We start from the raw sequence: 12,948 nt of genomic DNA on the forward strand, positions 1-12,948 counted from the left end.
TTCTAGGCAAACAACATTTTGAAGCAGGGTACCACATGTGTCAGCGCTCCTTCGTTATCTCTGCTGCAAAGAGTGCTGTCAGTTGTGGGGGACTGATAATATCCTTATTTCCCGAGTGCTTGTGTTGCTGTTGTCATTTTTTTCTTTTTTTTTGTGCGTTGTGTGTCTTTCTATACCGGTGTAATCTATGTATTTATACTTAGTGGTACAGAAATAAACCTTCAGTTGATACCACCGTGTTCGTCATTTTCCTCGCCTGCTGTGGTTCTTTGTGTTCGTGCTGATCGAAACAGATTCCCTTTTCTCATCTTTTATATGATCCGGCGACAGTTTTCGTTCTCTCAGACCGCTGCATGCTGTCACAGTAAGTACGCTTCGTGTAGTGGACATCCAAATTTGGCTTGTCACCTAACGGCAAGGTGAAAAGCAAAAATGGAAGAAAGTGACTCGGCTCAGGGGTTATAAGCGATATTTTTCCTAACCAAACAAGAAATGAACATTCTTGATGCGGCCAGCCATATCAGGAGCATACCGAAATAGATTCTAAAGGTTTTCCCAAAGTCGTCTTTCATTTTTCAACACAGTGTGAAAGGCTCCAAAGAAGAAGATCGGTGTGAGCCCGATGCGGTCAAAATTTCGCCCCTTGCTTGTCGTCTCATGCACTGAGAGCACTAATCTAAATGCACTGAATGGAATACTCTAGCAAAGTTTTGCCGCCTGAGAGGTAAGTATCTTCGTGACATCGGCTCTCTTTTGCTTCGCTACTGGGCCGACTACAGTAACAGCGACTATGTTAGTATCCGATGAGCAATGGCTGCCACTGTATTGCTATGAGCAGTTGCGGTCGTCTCTACGACGGCGTGCATTTCGTGCACTTTAGCCCAATAACAAGAAACAATCTAAGTTTTAAAAAACAAGGCGCAGTTAAGGAGCTCCAGGACACGCCGTGGTGTGTGAAGCTGGAAAAAATTCGCGAAGAGACGCCATTTTGATACATGCAAAACAGCTGTAAGCACTTGTGCAGAGTCATCTCTTGAGAACAATCCTAGGATGGTCGCAGAAAGTTTGTGCTAGTCGTGGGGAACCCGCTCAACCGCTTTGCTGAACTTGACATAGTGCATGGAAAATCGCAGTGACCGGAAAATGCTCCTGTAGCAGGCAGTTACAAAAATACCGGAGCCACCCCGACGTTGGATCACAAACTTGGACCACGACAGAATTGTGTGAAACCGGAGCCATGTCTGCCTATTCCTTTACTGCACGCGAGTGCGAGGTGTTCCTGTATTGTCCCCCTGTGCGAGACGGAGTCTTGGGTGCGGCGCAGCCGATGCTTCGGCTGCTGGGCCGCTCATCCTCGACCTCGAAAACAGCCTGGTACAGGCACTGGGCGGCCGTTTTCGTGTACCCCGACGGCAAGGCGCTGTACTGCGATGCCAACCAGGAAGCGAGCAGCGGTGACCTTGTGGGCACCGTGGCATGGAGGACCGTCGACCAGCTGGCCCTCATGGATATTCCCAAGGTATATGTTTTTACCCGTGCCGCACTGTACTCGGCAGGGCTACAGGACTATGTGTTCTTGCCAAAATCTCCAAAAAGACGAAAGTCCGACGCCGGCGCCTAAGACAGTATACCCTCGGAAGTAAACCGTTTTCGTAGGGGCGTCGCCTTTGTCCAGGCTGTGCTCTTAGAGGTTACAATGTGGCCTTCAGTGCGGCACCCGTCAGCTTTCGGCATTTCTCGAGTCTCTCTTACCCTCCTGAGGACTGCTAGCATTTTGCAAGCTACACAGGCAGGCAAGGGAAACACCGGGTACGTCACGCAGTCAATGCAGCTGATGCGATCGTTTTCCATCTTATCAAATCTGCATTGATGGCTTCCTCGTTTACGGTGAAAAGAGACCGCCCAGCTCCGGAAAAGCCACTCAATACTTTCTCCCGGTGCAGCTTACTGGCCGCTATGTGCTCTCCTGCAGCCGAACTTTTTTATCATGCTTGGGTTCTTCGCCTTTTAATAAAGCATGCATCTTTTATTGTGTTCAGTGCAAAAGTGAAGCAATTCAGCAGCAGCAGTGACACGTGTACTTACCGATTATTTCGGTCGGAACGACCGAGGCTCTGCATGACTCTCTACAACGTCCATAAGAAGGCCAGACAAAATATGTGAACAGAGAGAGTAGCGTTAAATAATGCGTAGAGTAGCGCCGTCCTGTCCTAGCCTTTTCTACACGTTGTTTTGACGCAAAGTTCATCGTTCGGACGGCCGCAAACCCTCGCGGACAGGCCAGATCACAGCAGCATCGACCGCCACTTTCTGCGAACAATCTAATGCAGAAGCATGTGGCGGGCATAGCAAAACGCGATGGCGGCTGGCGGACGACCATAAATATTAAGCGACATCCTGTGTCTCTTATCCAGTGTGTTTCTCGGTCGTTTCGTGTGTGTTTTCCAAAGAAGACGTGTGGCCGCATCGATAACGCACACCGACGGCGAAGCAGACCTATGAATTCTTCGCGGGCCACTCTTTGCGCGATTCACGGTATGAAAACACCTACTGTCGGGTCCCAGTGTAAGCGTGGAGGTGGTTTCGGCTGCCGTGCTGTGTCCAGTGAAAACGTCAGCTGTTCCGAATTCTCTGCAGAGTTTGCGATGTTTCCTCCGTGGCCTTTGTGAGCAGGCCGCTGACCACGATGCTGGAAAGGTCCGGACAGGGCTCGGGCAAATCCGCCAAATGAAAACGAACAAATCTTCTAAGATTCAGATTTGATTTCTTCGCGCCGCAGGATCTCTTTCACGGCACAAAAATGTACCACCCAGCTACGGCGCGTTGATTTCAAATTCTGAAGAGCTCGGTAACTCGCGGAAGCTTTGCGGCCGGGCCAACCAAGCCCGGGTTCAGGCGAATCTGCCTTCGACTCGAACCGGCGAAAATGGCTTGTCTACTAATGAAATTATAGGGCCAGGAAGCCCCGGAACTCCGGAACGTCAAAATTATATATACCAAGAATGCCAGTAAGCCGGCAGAAATCAATCGTGGACCACGCCCTGGGTTGCAAGATATTGCCAATATTTAGTGGCGCACCACCCATTGGTAACAAAACGTATCACCTTTACTTACGCGACTAAATAGGGGCGCAGTACTTCAGTTGATGCAGGAGAAAAACAGCATAAAAACTTGATGGAAGAGTGAACACTTAAGCTTCGCTTTAAGGGTATGACGCGGTAACGTTAAAGGATCACTTCAGCGGCCTGGGGCTCTTTTTGGCATCACTTCACAAACACGGACACTGTTCTTTCTTTAATCATCCCATAACCCTTAACCTACGCTTAAGTACACTGCGATAGCATTTGAGATCCCTCCAGAGCAAGTACTTTGTCGCGCAGGTTCTGCTTGCAATCGGACATTCTCTACTTTGCATTTATAACTCGCTGGGAGTCCTTCTACCACTCCTAGAGCAGTGGTGCAGCGATTCAGCAATGTGCCACCGCCCCAGCAGGTGGCTGTTTCTAACACGTATAGCCACCTGTGGAGCTTTTGCGACCCAGTTTGCTCTTCCTGAGCACCCTATCTCGATCAGTCATGAATTTAACAGCCCCTGCCGCGGTGGGCAGTTTTCTCACAGTTCGGTGCTGAGGTTGCCATTGCCACGGCGGGCAGCTGGCACAATCTGAATTTTCTGCTCCGCAACGCCGGCAACGACGACACAGACGACAACAGATTTTCTGGAGAACGGCAGCCTCAACGCATTACAAGAGACTGTTCCTTGGTAATTGCACAGAACCATACTCTTTGCTGCACCTAGAAACAGTGAAAGGATTCCCGCATGTGAACCTTGGAAGTAATAGTGGAAGCATTCCAGAGTATGTCGATGAAGGTCGGTGCGGCGGAACCAGGTTTGGAGGAGGAGCTCCACGCTGTTGTAGGGTGCCCCGTCTCAGAGACCCCGGCGCACGTTCCCAGGGAATAAAAATACGCTTGGAGAGTGCCTGCCAGCAGGACTAAAAAAGAGCACGACTCTAATCGGATTTGCCATATGAAGTTCAGGTTGAAGTATTTCGCGCTCTTAGTGGTACAGGTATCATTGGGAGAGCTAGGACCCCGGGAAAAAAAGCTGCTTGAATGCAGCTTGAGGGGCTCTCTATACGCCCACATTGCTGAGGTAACGTATTGCCTCAGCTTTTCACAAGACAGTTACAGGTGAGGCAGTCAAAAAGAAAACAAGTATTAAAACGAATGAAATATTCACAATAGCATTTTAACATTTAGCATCAGAGTGACAACAAAAAGTGATATAAATACCCAAAACAAAGCATGTCACATAATGCAATGTGCAACATAAGGATAATTCACCCGCGTTATATTTTATTCACGGTTCAGAGAAGTTCTGGCTAAACGTCTTCAAAAAGGTACAAAACCGTTTTTAGGCTCTTCACTGTGATGTCTCTTAGCGATATGTTATTTTCTGTAATGTTCAGGTATCCTAATCTAACCCTAAACCCGCTCAAACTTCCATAACCCAAGCCTGACAATCGAACTTCCTTTCTTTACACATCCCTAGCAGCTATTTTCCAGGGTAGATCAGGAGAGTCTGCCCAAGCCCGCTCTTCCGGCTTTGGGTCCTTGCAGGATCTCTTCCCATTTATTTTTCCACTATAGGGTGCGCGAAATCCAATTTGTGTTGCTCTGTGATATATTCAACCCTGTATTCAGTCTGCTTTAAACCATTTGTACGCAAGTGGTGCTGGCAGAGGCACTAATTTTTTACTAATGCGTTAGAAGTGCCTGTGCAAGCGGAAATGGTGACCGCCGACACGAGTGACGCGTTGCGCACTTGTCACGTCATCACAGCCTGTTCACCTTCGCAGGTGGTAACCTGCCCACAGGACTGTGAGCAGAAAGCTCACCGCGGCAGGTGGCAGTTGAAATTAGGATTGGTCGCGAGAGCTTGCTCGGGAAGAGCAATATGGTTCTCACAAGCCTCACCGGTGGCTGTGCTAGAAAAAGCCACCTGCCGGAGCAGTGGCGCATCGTTTAACAGTTGCACCACTGCGCCAGGAGTGGGACTGCAAGCAATCTGTGATGCGAAGTATAGAGAATGAGCAATTTCGCTTATATGGACATTAGCTAAAACGCACCAACATAAAATGCTAACGCAGTGAGAAGATCCACAGCGGATCGTCTAGTGGTTTGGGCGCCCGTCTCGGCTGCGGGAGGTGGTCGGTTCGAAACCCACCGCCGGACACCCACCGGTAAAAATGGGTACAAGCGTCCCCCGGCCTGGCGCCCGGCTTTCTTTAGGGGTGTCCGCTTGGGAGAAGCTCCGTAAACCCAGCTGCGCCCCTCGCGGGCGAACGACGCCCCAGTTTAGCAAGAGCTCATTGCCTGCTAAAGGTGGTGTCACGGCCAACGTGGCTCCAACCTTCATCACCTGCAGCAGCAGTCATAAAAAGAGCCACAAACGGGCTTCTACCGCACGAGGCGGATTTAAGGTTGTTGACGGCGGAACTTATCGCTGATCCGTCAGAGCAACTTTGGTCAAGACCCTTTTCCCAAGCATCTCACCCAGAAGAGCCGAACACCAGGCCGGGGGAAATCTTTTACCCATTAAAAGCCGGTGGGTGCCCGGTGGCACTGGGGATCGAACCCAGCACCTTTCGAATGCGAGGCGGATGCTCTACCACAAGGCCACGCTTCGGTACAAGAAGTTTTCGGTCTGCCACAAGAGTTCCCCCCCCCCCCCCCCCCAGCCACTTCCCAAGAAGCGAGTCCCATAATTTGGAGCAAAGCTCGACAACTGGTGGACCCCCACACCAGAGACTGCTCTTGTAACAATTTAGGTTTGGTCATCCTCGGGCCCGAAAGCCCTCCCATCGAGCGTGGCGGGCTGGTCCACTACTGCCACCTCGTTGGTCGTGTCTGGGTCCAACCCAGGAGCTTCGGATAGGCGGGGTCGCTACTCCCCGTGGTGCGCTTCCGTGCTGCGCACCCCTGCCAGACGCCGAAGCGCCCTCGACTTCGGGTAATCTCTTCGTGCCGCACTCCAAGCGAGAGCCCGATTCTACCAAATTTTATTAAGCGTCTTGGCTTTGACGCCGACCCTGGTGTACTAAGTCAGGCCCTACCGCCTACGTACCGGGAAGTGCGAGTGTGGGCTTCATCCCACACCCCTATGGTCTCACAGCAGTACTACTCACAGGCTCTAAGGAACGCAAGCGCCAGTCCTGCTTTCGCTTCGCCCTCGGTCTCTTCGCCTACTGAGACGCCCGCAGGCCTCAGCGTTTCCCAGAGATGGCCCTGGTTGCCCGGAGGGGGACCGAGGACAGACCCAAGCAGCGCTCCCGAGTGATGGTAGGGCTCGGGTTACACAGGGACGCCCCTACCCCTGATGACTTTAGTTAGCGGGGATTTCCCTGCAGCGTATTCGATTGAGATTTAGCCACAGCAGTCTATCCATAAGCTGCCGTGGCGTATGAACTTTCTCGCTTTCGGTGAGAGGGAGAGGGTCACCACAGCCCTTCCCAGGTTCACCAATGACAGTCGCCCCCAATAGACTGGGTTACAGGAGCACGAAACTGTTCCCGGCGTTACGCCTAGGGCCTTCATCGCCGAGGCCCGCCGCCCGCTGGGTTACAGGAGGACGCTACCCCTCCCACGGTTACCCGGCCTGGGAGCATCTCACGTACTCCACAGCCCCGGTCGCAGACTTATACCCCTGTCACACGGACACTGTAAAGGTACTTTGAACTAATGCTCCATTACTCTAAGGACGAACGCGCGCTGCCACACGGACGCGCCAAAGGACACCTAGCTCAAAGGAGCTTCGAAACAAGGCAGCTCGAGTTCGTCCTTTGAGGCTTCAAGGGAGTACTCTCTCTCCCAGCGTGTTAACAGCATAAATAAATTGAGAAAATAAACGTTCAATTTTCGTTTTATAAATTCACTTCATAAGATTAGTGGTGTTTTAAAATATAAGATCATTTGTTTTGTGGCAGTCTCACCACGCCATACTCTCGTTCCAGATATACGAGCGAGTTGGGCTCAGTGTGACCAGCACTGTGATGTTATGCTCTGTACTTGGAAAATCGTGTCATTATTGCAGTTAAAATTGCGTTGCTTTAACATAATACGGTTATAAAGCTAATTTACTAAAAAACATGTGACATTTATGCATTTACATGTGCAGTGAGGTTTGCAATTTAAATAACGCTTTTCGCCGATGAGGGCGCTAAAAAGTTCTTGCGAAGGTCGTTCCGCGACCGTGTAGCACGGACGAACTCCCTTGAAGTAGTGCTCCTTTGGGAGCGTAAAGGAGCATTAGTTCAAAGTGCCTTTAGAGTGCCCGTGTGACCGAGGTATTAGACTACGTCCAGGGAGCCAAACCCACCGGTTCGGCCACCGAGAACAGACGGCCCAGTCAATCAAGCCCATCATCAGCGAAACTGCCAATGTTGTGGTTGGGGCCGCGGATCACCACTTTCCAAAAACCGTCGGCCCCGAGGCGCCGTACCCCCTTTAAGGAGCACAAATTAGCTCTATTTTCAGTAGGGCCGCCCCGGGTGAGAGCTCACCCATGTTACTGAGAACCCAACCTCAGCCAGCCTTCGGCTTGCTTTACAGGCTCACGCCAACCGAGCCCGGCTGACGAGACGGAGAACTTATGCAACACAATCTCCATCTCTCTTGGACTACTCTTAGCGTTACCCAGGGCTCACCACGAGGAGGTAGTAGTCCGTCGAGCCCCAAAAAAGGGCCAAAAATGGGCTTCTACCGCACGAGGCGGATTTAACCTTGTTGACGGCGGAACTTATCGCTGATCCATCAGAGCAACTGTGGTCAAGACCCTTTTCCCAAGCATCTCACCTAGAAGTGCCGAGCACCAGGCCGGGGGAGATCTTGTACCCATTAAAAACCGGTGGGTACCCGGCGGCACTGGGGATCGAACCCAGCACCTCCCGAATGCGAGGCGGATGCTCTGCCACAAGGCCACCGCTTTGTTTTTTTACTTTTGCATGTCTCAAAATAACTTGTGATAAATCCCCCAGTGCCCGCCCCTGCTAGAGCTCCTTCAGTCTGCGCTAGGAAAGAGCCTTTCTCAGACGACACTTTTAAGCATGAAATCCTTAGCTGCAATCCTCGGCATATTCAGGCGTCCGGGAGGCCTGGTGATGTTTATGACGCCGAACATGGCAGAGTCATTAGCGCTGCGTGATAAGCGAGGCTCCATGTGACGAGGAGGCTACTCATTTGCAACCTTCATCCCAACTCTTCCCGCACTGACGTCTGCTTTTCAATATCCCAGTTGACAAATCAATTCACGGTTTTCTAGAGGCCACCAGTAAATTCAAGATGATCTTTTGCGTTTCTTCGGAGGGGCACAGGACCTCTCCAAACGTGAATTCGACGGGGTTGAGGGAGCAGACGATGATTGATGCCAGATGATGGAGACAAAGAGAAAATAAATTTACAGGGTGTACAAGGGCCAACTGCGTTACAAGTTGAGTCACACAGGCAGTCAAACTTTAACTTAAAAGAAAAGATCTCACACAGAGAAACTCGACAAGACCTTACTCATCGACCCGAGGTTAGAGTCTAGGTCTGTAGAATTACGTGCCGCTGCACGGAGCCTCTAGCTCAACTAGACAAGACTGCTCTCCAATGATTTTACATGCAATTTTAATGCTTTAGAAAACAAAGAAGTTAGGGCGGTCATATTTCGAGGCCCACCCTAAGCTTCGATAACCAATGGAGGTAGCCACAGCCCCTGAAGGTTGAATACAACTTCGAGCCTAGGGCTTGGCTAAAAAGAAAAACAAACACATACCGAAAACATTCTGAAAACCCTCTCCCCGGGGGGAGTTCTGGCCTTTATTGCTTGACGCTTTGCCCTTCCCTGTCGCGCCCGCGCGTCGCCTCTCGAAGGATGAAAAGTTTTTCTAGCTAATTGGCGGGACCACTAATCCTCTGGCTCGCCGCAAGAATGTCAGATGGCGGAGACCCGCGACGCTTCGGTGCCATAGAGAATGCCAAAAAAAAGGGGGGGGGGGGGGGGGAGGCCATCGCGGAATGCGAGGTGGTACGCATATTTCCGCAGACGCGTAGTATGGGGGTCTGCCGCCGTGGGAATGCTGCCTAAGACCAAGTGGCACCACGTGCTCGTTGTGTGCGCCTCGCATGCTTTCTTGGTGCGCTTAACAAAGCCAGGTGTCTTCGACCGTCACAGCGGTGCTGTCAAGCAGCCAGTGCCTCCTGCGCTTTTGCCACTGCTTACAGGGGGAGGGGGGGGCGGCACGCGGGTGGGGGGGGGGGAGCTCGGAGCCTCACTGAGAGCTCTCCTCGTAGACCGGAGGCCCGCAGTGACCGCAAGCTAAGGGAATAAAAAAATGTACGCGTTGATGAAGCGCGGCCTTACACCACCGCTTGAAAACATTGTTGGGTCGGCTGCCAAATAATGAGGAGCTCGTGGCATCGATCGTGGAATGTATTGCACGCTATGTGATGTGCGCATTCGCAGGTGTCACGGATCTCCCCGGAGTACACTCGGACCGAAAGAATGGACTAGGCGACAGTGTACCCACACAAACGAAAATTAAATGCCCCCTACGCGAAACACACACTAGAACACAAAACTAACATAAAACACAAAGACTGTAAATACTCACGACCCGGGAACACTGCTACCAGCGTCTACTACTAGCGTTCTACATTTAGTGGTCGGCGTTCGTGCTCACGGTTGGTTCGGTGCGGCCGCGGCGTTGTATGGATCCAGTAGCCGGCGTTCGACGTGCTTGGGCTGGCGTCGCTGGCGGCGTCGCTGGCTGCGTCGTATAAGCTCCCGGTCCAAGCGCCCGTGGAGCTGAAGCCGGTGTTGTTGGCGTTGGGGGCACCACCCAGATGGGTGGCAACAGCGCTGGAGACGCCCCTGACCGTAGCAGGTGGTAGCGTCCTCCGTTGACTCCCCGGAACGGGTCAGGCACGGCAGGAAGTCCACGATGTGAAGCCGTAGAACGCGAGCTCACCGGAGCGGTAGCCGGCGTCGCTCTCTACCAGCCGAAGCGTCCCTGACCCGCCGGAGCCTCCGCTTCTCTGTTCTTCCTCCCCGTGCCTCGCTCTCCCTCGTCCTTTTATAGCCTTGGCGTTAGTCTATGTAAGCCTTGTCGTCGTCTTCTCCTTCTTCTCTTCTCCATCAATCATCTCTCTCCACCTCACCGAATGCTTATTCTTCATCTTCTCTATTATTCGTTTACTCCACGTCTTCTTCTTCACACCTCTTTCCTTCATAGCTTTATTTTGGACTCCTTATTATCTGTGACAGCAGGTCACTTTTTTTCCAGCGCAGTAGAGAGCACTGACGTGTGGTGCAGTGCTTGGGCCAATTTTTTTCTAATGTGCACACAATAAAATCATTAATAGGCAGCTTTCCTCCACTCCAAGATTATTTCCATAGTAATGAGTTCTTTATGGCCAGATATAAGTCGGCCTTCGAATTCATCACATTAGCGGTCAAACCTTAAGTGCCTCAAATAAAGCATGAAGCTGGGCTAGTTGGTTCTTGGGATCAGCAATATTAAAACTGCGCAAACAAGACAGGACCGCAGTAAGAGGCACGAATAGGAACACACAAAGCGCAAGAATACAAAGCTCACACACTGCGCTTTGTGTGTTCCTGTTTCTGCCTCGTCTTGGTGCTCTGTCTTCTTTGCGCAGTTTCAATATCACTGATCTTAAGTGGCTGCGTGGTACGAACGGCGGCTAACAGAAGTTAACATAGCTAAAACAGAATCTATCAGGTTTACTTCTGCAGTACGAACTCTATAGTACACTATTAGTTCATATACAGCGCAACCACCAATAGCCATGACTCTAATTAGGGTTTCACCCATCGAATAAGTTACAATGGCTGCGTCGTATTGAGGCAGTCGCTAGCAAGGCATTTAAGTTAGGCGGTTTCTATAAAAGTAATTCACATGTTGATTACTCATCTGCAAGCATTTTGCATACCAAGCATCTGTTCGACAGACGATAGAATATGTTTCATCATTCGGGACCCCTGCAGATGTACTTAATCGATATAGCCAATTTAAAGTAAGGCTCCCCGCTTCATCACGAGAAACTTTTCGTGACGATCAAATATTACAGCGATAAAACATTGGCTCAATTTATGCTGTCTGGAAATACGCAGATTCTTTTATCTACTGTGATGTATTTTACAATGCTATCCTTATCGACCGCGCAAAGGAACGGTGCTCAACCCAATTTTCCGCTCTTCGTGCACAAAATCAGTGTACAAAAACCCCTATTCGTTCGTGACTTGGTCATTCACTGCTCTTTCGCGCCATTAACCAATGGAACAAAATTCCCGCAGCACTACATCTACATTGCAATAGGACACATTGTCCGCATTGCTTTCTTTTCTTGCTTTCCGTGAGCGTCTTTAGCGCAGGGGAAACGTGAGAATGGTTGCTCCAATCAGCATAACTGCGGATATTGGTGCTCACTGCAGGTTCCGCTTGGCAAGCACCGCGTCTCGCCGGCGTCCGTGTCAGCGGCGCTGCGGGAGATGTGCGAGTGCGGCCGCTACCACCTGACCGACAACAACTGCCAGGAGTGGGTTCTGGAACTCCTGCGCCGGCTGGGTATCGAGCCACCGCCGAAAGACGTGCCGCCCGCCGCCAGGGCAGTCGTGCGGGAGACCGCGGGACCACTGGCCGCCGGCCTGTTGGCCGCTCTGGCGGGCGGCGGTCTCCTGGTCGCTGCACTGGCGGGAAGCGTCGCGCACCACTCGGCACGCACGAGAAGCACCTCGACCGCCAGCGATGGGCATCAGCTGAACAGGAGGGTCGCTGCTGACTGCGGACACGCCTGCCGAGAAAACCCGCACGACGGCAGCGTGCAGTGAAGAGGCTGCAGAAAACGTTGTTATATTTTTAGTGGCCGGCCTTGCAACTTCGCTTGCTATAAGCACTCGCGAAAAAATGCAAAGAACGTGAACAAAGTACATCGACACCATTTTGACCTACATTTAAATTGAAATAAGATGCTTTAGGCATATTTTAATGTAGCATACTCATTACGGCTAGGGTGTGCTCACTTTTCAGTCTGTAATTTGTTAAAAGAGAAATAATATCCTATTTGCGAATGCAACTGGCGTGACGGCAGAAAACAGCCGAGAGACACGACAAGCGCCTCTCTCCACTGGGTCTTATTGATGGCTAATGCCCACGTATTATTCACATGCACAAAAAACCGCATGCATTCACGGCACACGCCAACAAAAAAAAATCTGATATGCGTGTCTAGAAACCACACTCCCTGGAGTAAAGTTTCCCCGCAAGGCTGCTGACGCCTTCTGACCCATACTCCCGAAGGTGGAAGGCCTCTATCAGTTCACGCGATAAGGCGTCATTGCCTCTACCGATTACTCGTGTCATTTATAGCTAAGGTGGGCATGTCCCAGGACGTTTACAAGACTTGTAATTAACTACTAAGTTCCTTCCAGTGCCATTTTTAAGCATTTTTCATACTCAAGAAGGCGCTGATCAGTACAACGTGTAGACTGCGCAAAATACACTTCGCCACACAGGAGCGCTATTTCACGCACAGTCGCTACCTAGCACCCAGCATTTTTGCCCTGATGTGTCGTTTCACAGTGTTGCTTTTAATGCGATAGCGTTGTGTGGCTGATCGACAACGAAACCCGATGGTGTGGTGTTGTCCAACAGCAATGGCCCGAAAGTCCTCGGCACCTTGTAAGCTTAAAAGCCTCTGTCCAAAGAAAAACGAAGAGAAAAAAATTGGCGGTTGTTTAGCTCTGGTTAAACCTGAAGTGACGCGATAGCTACAGCTGGTCCAGTGGAAGTTCGTCACGTGGTTAGCCACGTGACCATCACTACGTGACCACCATCAGCCGCGCCGTCGGCAGCTGCTCCACACCACGTGACCAACCACGTGACA

General features: G+C 51.0%; 1 protein-coding gene across 2 annotated transcripts; it reads left to right on the forward strand.

Moving 5' to 3' along the window:
• Nucleotides 1-595: 595 nt before the first annotated feature.
• On the forward strand, nucleotides 596-12,185 carry LOC144134571 (uncharacterized). 2 transcript variants are annotated; one of them, XM_077667469.1, is made up of 3 exons: nucleotides 596-724; nucleotides 1,134-1,519; nucleotides 11,498-12,185. In XM_077667469.1, the coding sequence occupies exons 2-3, from the start codon at nucleotides 1,238-1,240 to the stop codon at nucleotides 11,891-11,893; spliced, it is 678 nt and encodes a 225-aa protein (XP_077523595.1). In that variant the 5' UTR covers nucleotides 596-724; nucleotides 1,134-1,237; the 3' UTR covers nucleotides 11,894-12,185. The 2 variants fall into 2 exon arrangements, with proteins under 2 accessions (XP_077523595.1, XP_077523596.1); XM_077667470.1 differs by having other exon boundaries at nucleotides 1,325-1,519.
• The last annotated feature ends 763 nt before the right edge of the window (nucleotides 12,186-12,948 follow it).

The sequence above is a fragment of the Amblyomma americanum genome, chromosome 5, assembly GCF_052857255.1.
Source record: "Amblyomma americanum isolate KBUSLIRL-KWMA chromosome 5, ASM5285725v1, whole genome shotgun sequence".
Classification (NCBI taxonomy): domain Eukaryota; kingdom Metazoa; phylum Arthropoda; class Arachnida; order Ixodida; family Ixodidae; genus Amblyomma; species Amblyomma americanum.

What these genes read in the sequence shown, in the direction of transcription:
- LOC144134571 (XM_077667469.1), top strand. Translation starts at nt 1,238, where the DNA reads ATGTCTGCCTATTCCTTTACTGCACGCGAGTGCGAGGTGTTCCTGTAT. An exon ending in CCCTCATGGATATTCCCAAG is followed by an intron (nt 1,520 to 11,497) that starts GTATATGTTTTT and finishes TGCTCACTGCAG; the next exon opens with GTTCCGCTTGGCAAGCACCG.